Source organism: Anopheles moucheti, chromosome 2, assembly GCF_943734755.1.
Source record: "Anopheles moucheti chromosome 2, idAnoMoucSN_F20_07, whole genome shotgun sequence".
Classification (NCBI taxonomy): domain Eukaryota; kingdom Metazoa; phylum Arthropoda; class Insecta; order Diptera; family Culicidae; genus Anopheles; species Anopheles moucheti.
The window spans coordinates 84,669,977-84,679,898 of record NC_069140.1 but is presented as its reverse complement, the minus strand read 5'-3'; the positions used below and the strand labels follow the sequence as shown (position 1 = coordinate 84,679,898).

Below are 9,922 nucleotides of genomic sequence, written 5' to 3'. Positions count from 1 at the left end.
ACCTGATTAATAATTGTTGGGTATATTACGATTTCGGGACTTCGGGATGCTATTTCGGGTCTTCCGACTGACTTATTACGGATATCCCGGTGTTGATGAGGTCCTTCTAGAACTCTCAACAGGGAGAGGTTCCTGTGTTTTCAGTAAGAACGGAAGGGGTAGGTGTGAAGGGGTAACTACTCGTTTCCGGTAGCCTAAATATTATTCTTTTTTTTTTTGGTTTGGAAATTTGTGTTTCTTCTTTGTAGGACGATTAAAATTCTATTTTTCCTTTTTTTCTTCTCCTAAGAAAACACTTTCAGCTCGATTTAGCTTTCATCCACAAATGATGTCCGACATTGTTGAACAGTTGTTCCTTTCCGTTTTTTGTTTGTTCTCAATTCTAATTTGCCGATTAGTAAAACGCACATGTATGTTTGTTCTGTGGAAGGGCATGCTTCGCACAAGACAAACACTCACTCTAAATCAACAAGAAATTTGTCCACTAGAAGGTGAAAATTGTAGCATCCTGCAACGATTCATAATGCGGGTTTAGGCAGTGTTCGGTTCCCACTGGGCAAGAAAGGAAAATTAGATTCTATATTAAATTTTCCCCCCCCCCCCCCCCCCCCCCCCATCCTACCCACGGTGTTCTTTTCTTTGCCTTACTCCCACCCAGGCCAGCATGTACAATGTGTGACGAAACACGCGTGCCTCACATGCGGCAGAAAGAAAGGATACACGGACTCACACACATCTATAACGCCGCATATCTTCCTAATAAGCAAACACACCCATACATCCACACGGGCGCGCGTTTGTTTCGGGGAAGGATCACGATTCTTCTCATTTCCCAGCCTCCTTGTGCGTTCGCCTTCCCTACCGTACATACACGCCCTTCCCAAAGAACACACCCATGGGTAGGTTAAATACAAACATGCAAGGGAGCAGAGACATGTTGCCTAAGTTCGTATCTGTGCGGGGGTGACACTGGGTTGTGAGGGATTTCTTTTTGAGAAAACACACACGGTGGCGTCACAGCCGAAAATCTCGGAAAACGTTATCCCCAGCAGCAGCATCAGCACGCCTGTTTGCACTTGAATGAATGAAGGAACCAATAGAGAAGGAAAACAGCGGTCATTCAATTTTCGTCGCCACCTTTTCCACTAGTTGGAGAAAATATACACAGAAACCAAACGGAAAGCAATCGAAGCAAGCACTGAAAAACGATCATTCACCACGACGTTTGCATATTGTACCGAGGATTAAAATATTTTCTCTTCACCTGTTCTATGATTGTAACCCTCAGATTGACGAACTTGGTAGAATTTATATAAAATTGAATTTTTTTTTGTTTACACCAGAACTGGTTAAATAATAAATATCTTCTGGTCGGGGTATTTCTCTACTGAAATCGAAGCAAAACTACATCACCAACATTGGACGTACACTGCACCGCATAAAGAACAGGGCTACACACAACACTTATGCTGCGCTTTTGCGCACAATAGAACCGATTCAACACACAACATTAGCATGATGACGATGATGAGTCCGCATCAACTACTGTAACTGTTTCAATGCACATCTGCTTATGCGAGAAATATCCTTTGCTTGGGAAAAGATAACTACACATTATGCTCTCGTTCACTTTCCAGAAAAGCGATACATTTTCCATTCCCTAGCATCCAGAACTGATCCATAGGTTCTTGGGCACCGTGTGTTTCGGTAAAGCCGTTCATCACTCGAAACATCCAATCGATTTGTGTGTTGTGCTTCCCCTCTTCTCATATGAAAACATTCAAACCACGGCGAATGTTTGCGATGAAATGATGCTTACCAGACGGAAAAGAATAAAACCTGCAACACGCACGAAACACGCCTGTTACACGCACGAAAAGGGCACGCATGGAAGTTACTTGTTTGCTGACGGTTTTGCACCCATTTTACACGACTTTTTCACGGCGACATCGCCTTTTGCCCGTGCGACCCAAGGTGTATTAATTTACAAGGTATATTTTATCGCTTCGGCTGGGAACCATTTTGGTGGACATCTGTCAGACTTTGTTTACAAAATCATTTGAACTGCAACTTCTTAAACAAATGAGTAGGCTCTAGATGTTCGATATTCAGTGCACCAAAAATTTTAACCAGCATGATTTTCATCTTCTTTCACCACATAACCTGATCGCACACATTATGGTGGTCTATTTGCTCTGGAAAACTTATATTTATATACCTTGATCCCGAAGGTACCATTATTTACAAACACGGGCGTTCTGTCATGTACCCTGTCCCGTCGTGACAATCGTGTCCAATCGCGGTCCAGAGATCGATCCTTTCAGAATTGTTGAAATGTTCAATTTTTTATTATTTCCTTCGATTTCTTATTAACTAACACTGAATTATTTTTAATAAGAAACATCCTAATTATACAGATAGGCTACAGAGGTTCTCAAACGATACTTCCGATAGAAAGTACCCCACTATCCAGCTACTTGGCAAAAATCATCTCTCAGTTCTATCAGTTAAGATCTACTAGTGAAACGTTATGGCAAGAACCTCGCCTGAACCCGGAGACGATCCGCAAAGGAATATCTATAGCTTCGTCTGATATATTGAATGAACTTGAAACTCATACGATTCGCGAAAAGGATGTGATGCCGTCCAGGAAGGAGAGCTAAAATTAGTATTTAACATTACTGGTCAATATAATCGTTGCAAATCCTTTAATAATCGCCCCCCACTTAACATACATCCTAAAAAAAATAGTACACGCCAAATAATATTATTAAACTACTACACTAATTATCACCGTGCAGCTGTGCCAGCACGGCATATATGGCCGCTTCCCCTGCATCAACCGTGTCTGGATTGTTCGCTTCCGGGATGGGTTCGGTTTTCGGAGTTCGCTCGGTAACCGGTTTCGTATCAACATCCTTGTTCCGCACGGGCGTTGTAGGTGCCGCTGCCACAATGGTTTTACGATTCACCGTACAGGCACGGACCGGTCGATGAGTCTTTGGTAATAGTGCAACCGGTACTGGGGCAGACTGTTCAGCGATAACGGTCGTTGTTGCGGTTTCCTGATGGTCGCTGACTTTTTTCACTTTCTTTCGCGATTGCGGTGGCTGCGGGGGGGTAGTACCGATACGATGAGCAGCAGGCGCGGCGGTATTGTCAGTGGCCGAGTTTTCAACTTTCACCGGGCTGGTGGATGGTGTCCGATTGCGCAAACCTCTTTTGACATGCGATTTGCCCGCTGAACGACGACCGACAATAATATTCACCCGGCACTGTTTCAAGGTGGACGGCGAGGGAAACACGTTGCTGTAATGGAAGGGAACCAATATAGTCAGAATCGACAAGTTGTTTTTTGATTCTTCTTCAAAAAGGACTTCAAGAAGAAAGTTTCTTCCAGCTTACCTTGGTTGGTCCGTCGATTCTTCCGACTTTTTCTCCTTCGTTTGGGAACGCTTCTGCTGCTGACGGTACTGTTTAATTCGTCGGGCCATTCCCCGAACATCTTCGTCCTCATCCGACGAGGAGGTAAAATCGGACGTATCGCTGTTCAGTGGTCCCGCGACTGCTGATCGCTTGGCCGGGATAACCTCATTCTCCGCTACGTTCGCAGCTTTCCGCTTTTGTGCGGAACGTACCTTTAGAACCGGTTTCACTACCGTTTTAGGACTTTTTTGTTTCAGCGGTGCCGGTTTCGGCTTTGCCGCGCCGGATTTCTTCACCTTCGTTTGTAATCTGCTCACCAGCTCGTACTCACGATTCATCTGCCGGATGTGATCATCAAAGTTGCGGCTATTTATTGACCGTATTCGTTTCCATTCCTCTAGCGCTTCCGGATCAATTGATTTCTTCGTGACGCTTGCCGGTTTTTGCGTGAGTGGGGATGGCAATACTGCGACTGTTTTGTTGTCATTCGTTGAAACCACCATGGAGGAAGACGTAGTTTCGCTTAATGCAAGCTCGGTTGTTGCATTTTGTTGCTCTGATTCGGGCATACGCTGGGTTGGAACAGCAACTGGTTCTTGGTTTTCCTTGTTTGCGGAAACGTTTGCGTACTGCCGGTCGTCATCTTTGACGACTATCGGTGAACAGTGCGGCGATGGGGACGGTGCATACTCCGGCTCGATCATTGCCGTACTAACTTCAATTTGCTGACCGATAGAGACATCTTCATCCTCTATCGTTATTATATGTTCTACTGTGTCCGTTTGCATGCTCGTCGCAATTTCGCTCTCATCCATTCTTATTATAATGGTGTCTTGACTTAGCTGTTCCCTGCTACCGTTTGCCACGTACAACACCATCGGTCGCTCGGGAACACCGTTGGTGAAATCCGTTTCTCGGAAAGTGTTCTGGTGCATGTTTTTACTCAGGCTAACATTATGAGTTTCCTGCTGTATGTGATTTTCAACCTGGTAATCGTTCACATCGTCCCTTTCGACAGGGATGTTCACCGTGTGCCAATGTTCGGGTGTACTTTTAGGACCTTCGGCAACAGTGGCGTTGCTGCTGTTGCATGTTGCTCGCTCGTAGAAATAATGCATCAAACTCTGGATCTTGTCCCATGAGCTTGCTTCGAACGGTATGGGCGCCACCTCATGATACATTTGAACCAACCGCTTCACTGTAGGGGCAAAGGGTGAATATTACTCTTTCCTATCGATTTTTGTAAACCGACAACATTTACTTACTATTGCCGAGAAGCGCTTCGTGTTCAACCAAGAACCATTGTAGGTTTTGCAACGGTGTGCTGGAAAGTAAACAGTGGAACGGTGACCGTTTGATTTCTCTCAGATAAATGCACTTTTCGGCAAACATCTCGGCCACATCCACCATACGCCTCTCCAGAAAGTAACCTGCAATTTAAACGTAATAATAGCTCTTCCTTCTTGCATGCTGGGTGGACGCTGCTTTTTACTTACGGTACACCAGTACGGCCAGCTTGCTCCCAATCGATTGCTCCATGGTGGAAGGAATATGTTTCTGTGGCTTGTTTATGCTCACCCGATTACACGATTGTGCCATTGGCAAGATGCTGGAGAGATCTTGCCCAATTCGGTTACTCTTTTTACCCTGAAACACCGTTCCAGTGGATGGCGGTATAGCGCAATGTTGTTTTTATTCGCATTCAAACAGTTGAGATGATTGACAGTACCGAGATACTGCTGCGATTACATGTAGCAGCGCGGTACGTTCAAAGTGTATTAATGCATATACCTTGGCACAACGGAGTTTTTGCTTTTTTGAAGGCGAATGAAAATACGGTTGGTTTCCAAATTATGCTCAAGTATCTTCTACATATCCGACGCCCTAGGTTAATAAGTGTATCGTTTTCAAAATATTAAAATTGTACGTTTTCAATGCTTTTTATTTTATTCATCCCAAGCTCTAAAACGGCAGCTGAAAAGACGTCTTTTCGCGGTCTTTTCGGGGACGAACATAAACATATCCATGATGTGTTATCAACTAACCGAGGATTAGAAAATGTTTAATGTTTTGCAGACCGAAGTAAAACAGGTGTGTCATCGTTCCTGTATTACACAAAAAGTCATTTCGTCAAGGATGAGACCAGTAGGGACAAATGGAATAATATTATAAAAGAATGTTTGCAATCCTGCAGACCCGGTGGAAGAGATACAGCATCATGAGTATACCTGCCTGTGTAATAGGGCAATGCACTCCTTTCTTTCAAAAAAAGGCTTGCCTCGTGCAACCGCAGTGCTAAAACACGCTACCTGCAAAACGTACATGTATTTCATTTCTATTTTAAGCCAACACCTGTGTGCATTGCTATAGCTCATGTTGGTAACTTGTGCGTAGTTTTGGCTATCATGCCATATGAATGATTATGATTATGATTATATATCATTTCGTCAAGAATAAGACCAATAGGGAGTAATACGCCCTGGCCGTCCATGAATAAATAACAAAAAAAGACCAATAGGGACAAATAAAATAATATTATTTTTTTAACAGAATGTTTGCAATCCTGCAGACCCGGCTTCAAATAAAAGCTTGCCTCGTGCAACCGCAGTGCTAAAACACGCTACCTGCAAAACGTATATGTATTTTTCATTCATTCTATTTCATTTTATTTCTATTTTAAGCCAACACCTGTGTGCATTGCTATAGCTCATGTTGGTAACTTGTGCGTAGTTTTGGCTATCATGCCATATGAATGATTATGATTATGATTGTATATCATTTCGTCAAGAATAAGACCAATAGGGAGTAATACGCCCTGGCCGTCCATGAATAAATAACAAAAAAAGACCAATAGGGACAAATAAAATAATATTATTTTTTTAACAGAATGTTTGCAATCCTGCAGACCCGGCTTCAAATAAAAGCTTGCCTCGTGCAACCGCAGTGCTAAAACACGCTACCTGCAAAACGTATATGTATTTTTCATTCATTCTATTTCATTTTATTTCTATTTTAAGCCAACACCTGTGTGCATTGCTATAGCTCATGTTGGTAACTTGTGCGTAGTTTTGGCTATCATGCCATATGAATGATTATGATTATGATTGTATATCATTTCGTCAAGAATAAGACCAATAGGGACAAATGGAATAATATTATAAAAGAATGTTTGCAATCCTGCAGACCCGGTGGAAGAGATACAGCATCATGAGTATACCTGCCTGTGTAATAGGGCAATGCACTCCTTTCTTTCAAATAAAAGCTTGCCTCGTGCAACCGCAGTGCTAAAACACGCTACCTGCAAAACGTACATGTATTTCATTTCTATTTTAAGCCAACACCTGTGTGCATTGCTATAGCTCATGTTGGTAACTTGTGCGTAGTTTTGGCTATCATGCCATATGAATGATTATGATTATGATTATATATCATTTCGTCAAGAATAAGACCAATAGGGAGTAATACGCCCTGGCCGTCCATGAATAAATAACAAAAAAAGACCAATAGGGACAAATAAAATAATATTATTTTTTTAACAGAATGTTTGCAATCCTGCAGACCCGGCTTCAAATAAAAGCTTGCCTCGTGCAACCGCAGTGCTAAAACACGCTACCTGCAAAACGTATATGTATTTTTCATTCATTCTATTTCATTTTATTTCTATTTTAAGCCAACACCTGTGTGCATTGCTATAGCTCATGTTGGTAACTTGTGCGTAGTTTTGGCTATCATGCCATATGAATGATTATGATTATGATTGTATATCATTTCGTCAAGAATAAGACCCATAGGGACAAATGGAATAATATTATAAAAGAATGTTTGCAATCCTGCAGACCCGGTGGAAGAGATACAGCATCATGAGTATACCTGCCTGTGTAATAGGGCAATGCACTCCTTTCTTTCAAATAAAAGCTTGCCTCGTGCAACCGCAGTGCTAAAACACGCTACCTGCAAAACGTACATGTATTTCATTTCTATTTAAAGCCAACAACTGTGTGCATTGCTATAGCTAATGTTGGTAACTTGTGCGTAGTTTTGGCTATCATGTCATATGAATGATTAAGATTATGATTATATATCATTTCGTCAAGAATAAGACCAATAGGGACAAATGGAATAATATTATAAAAGAATGTTTACAATCCTGCAGACCCGGTGGAAGAGATACAGCATCATGAGAATACCTGCCTGTGTAATAGGGCAATGCACTCCTTTCTTTCAAATAAAAGCTTGCCTCGTGCAACCGCAGTGCTAAAACACGCTACCTGCAAAACGTACATGTATTTCATTTCTATTTAAAGCCAACAACTGTGTGCATTGCTATAGCTAATGTTGGTAACTTGTGCGTAGTTTTGGCTATCATGCCATATGAATGATTATGATGATAATTATATATCATTTCGTCAAGAATAAGACCAATGCGGACAAATGGAATAATATTATAAAAGAATGTTTGCAATCCTGCAGACCCGGTGGAAGAGATACAGCATCATGAGTATACCTGCCTGTGTAATAGGGCAATGCACTCCTTTCTTTCAAATAAAAGCTTGCCTCGTGCAACCGCAGTGCTAAAACACACTACCTGCAAAACGTATATGTATTTTTCATTCATTCTATTTCATTTCATTTCTATTTTAAGCCAACAACTGTGTGCATTGCTATAGCTAATGTTGGTAACTTGTGCGTAGTTTTGGCTATCATGCCATATGAATGATTATGATTATGATTATATATCATTTCGTCAAGAATAAGACCAATGCGGACAAATGGAATAATGTTATAAAAGAATGTTTACAATCCTGCAGACCCGGTGGAAGAGATACAGCATCATGAGAATACCTGCCTGTGTAATATACCTGCCGCGTATAAGAGGATCCGCGTATCTCGGGGACTGCCTGAACATCAAAACGCTTACCGGGTTGTACACCATCAATTTTGCGCATGTTACGCGATTTGTTGATGAAGAAATACAACAGCAATACGTTTTCCACTTCATTACACCATTGTTGCTGTTCTTGCTCTACAGTAGTCTTCCAAAAAACACAGACGCATAGGACAATTCAATAAAGCGCTAGAAACATTTGCACATTCAGCCATACACAAGATCAATTCTATAAATAGCTAGCAGCTTGCATATTAGGACTGTTGTAGGGTTTAACTGGGGAAAGATGACCGAAGGAAAAAAGCGTCGCAAAAACACAGCTCAGCCGCACTTTTTGTACAGCGGTTGATATTTTGTGCCGCCATGACAGTTGGTCCGATGAGGTGTTAACAAGACGTTTTCCGCGGTCTTTTCGTCCCCAAAAAGAATGCGGAAAGACGTCTTTTCATGTGCCGTTTTGGAGCATGGGAATTGCAGCCTGGGATGCCTTTCCGAGTTGCCAGCCAAATGTCGAGAATGCCAGGTAGAACTGTCACAACAAACAGTTCAATTCAAATGAAAACATTACCAAGAATTGGCTTTTCTCTTCAAACTCCTTCATTAGTTCGTTTGTTCGCTGTTCCAGGCTCATTAACGGTCATAAAGCGCAATATGGCTCAACAGAACGTAAAATTAGCATTAATTGATCTTAGTGGAACTCTGCACGTCGATGATCAACCGACCGAGGGAGCGGTGGATGCCTTAAAGAGGTTTGCAATGCAGAACAGCACTCAATTGTCCTCTTTTATAATAATACTCTTTTATCTGTTTTTAGACTTCGTTCCCACGGCGTGAAAGTGAAATTCGTAACGAATACAACGAAGGAAAGCGTCGGTTCCCTGTTCGACCGGCTGCGCAAAATAGGATTTGAGCTGGCACGGGAAGAAATTTATGGATCCCTGGCAGCCGCTGCCGAATATGTGCGGAAAAATAACCTCAATCCCTTCTACCTCTTGACGGATGATGCGCGCACCGATATGCCTCCGAACGACGCCACACGTCCTACGGATTCAGTTGTGGTGGGCCTTGCACCGGAACGTTTCTGCTACGAGTACCTGAACGAAGCTTTTCGTGTATTACGCCAAACAAAAGATGTTCAGCTAGTGGCCATACATGAAGGACGATATTATAAAGCGAAGGATGGTATCGCACTTGGCCCTGGATGCTTTGTGAAAGGGCTGGAATACAGCACGGGAGTACCGGCTGTCTGCATTGGTAAACCAAATGAATACTTTTTCCGCTCAGCCCTACCAGAAGACGTGGCGGTTGAGGAATGCGTCATGATTGGTGATGTAAGAACTTTGATTTTCGTTAAAATCGTTTTTTACTTTGGAAGCTAATATTTTTTATTCGCAACTTATTGTTGTAGGATCCAACGGACGATTGTCTCGGGGCGATGCGCATAGGAATGAAGGGTTACCTGGTAGAGACGGGTAAATATCAGCCGGATATGTTCACCAAAGCAAACCGGCCGGCAGTGAGTGGCATCTTTGCCAATTTCGGCGAAGTAGTGCAACATATAATTTCTAACAACCAGTAATTGACGCCTAGACTCGAGGATCAAGCTAGTAA

General features: G+C 42.4%; 2 protein-coding genes across 2 annotated transcripts; one reads left to right on the top strand and one right to left on the bottom strand.

Moving 5' to 3' along the window:
* Nucleotides 1-2,691: 2,691 nt before the first annotated feature.
* LOC128297458 (uncharacterized) lies at nt 2,692-5,020 on the bottom strand. The gene is made up of 4 exons (XM_053033096.1): nt 4,923-5,020; nt 4,692-4,856; nt 3,406-4,624; nt 2,692-3,309 (listed from the first exon to the last, which is right to left on the bottom strand). Exons 1-4 carry the CDS (start codon nt 4,963-4,965, stop codon nt 2,784-2,786), a joined length of 1,953 nt encoding a protein of 650 aa, XP_052889056.1. The 5' UTR covers nt 4,966-5,020; the 3' UTR covers nt 2,692-2,783.
* A 3,846-nt stretch (nt 5,021-8,866) lies between these two features.
* On the top strand, nt 8,867-9,890 carry LOC128298427 (haloacid dehalogenase-like hydrolase domain-containing protein 2). The gene is made up of 3 exons (XM_053034176.1): nt 8,867-9,060; nt 9,126-9,642; nt 9,720-9,890. Exons 1-3 carry the CDS (start codon nt 8,867-8,869, stop codon nt 9,888-9,890), a joined length of 882 nt encoding a protein of 293 aa, XP_052890136.1.
* Nucleotides 9,891-9,922: the final 32 nt, after the last annotated feature.

Coding starts and splice junctions, on each gene's coding strand:
- LOC128297458 (XM_053033096.1), bottom strand. CDS start 4,965: ATGGAGCAATCGATTGGGAGCAAGCTGGCCGTACTGGTGTACC. Junction 4,857..4,922: donor GCTGGCCGTACTGGTGTACC/GTAAGTAAAAAG, acceptor TTTAAATTGCAG/GTTACTTTCTGGAGAGGCGT. Junction 4,625..4,691: donor CGAAGCGCTTCTCGGCAATA/GTAAGTAAATGT, acceptor TTGCCCCTACAG/TGAAGCGGTTGGTTCAAATG.
- LOC128298427 (XM_053034176.1), top strand. CDS start 8,867: ATGAAAACATTACCAAGAATTGGCTTTTCTCTTCAAACTCCTTCATTA. Junction 9,061..9,125: donor GCGGTGGATGCCTTAAAGAG/GTTTGCAATGCA, acceptor ATCTGTTTTTAG/ACTTCGTTCCCACGGCGTGA. Junction 9,643..9,719: donor AATGCGTCATGATTGGTGAT/GTAAGAACTTTG, acceptor TTATTGTTGTAG/GATCCAACGGACGATTGTCT.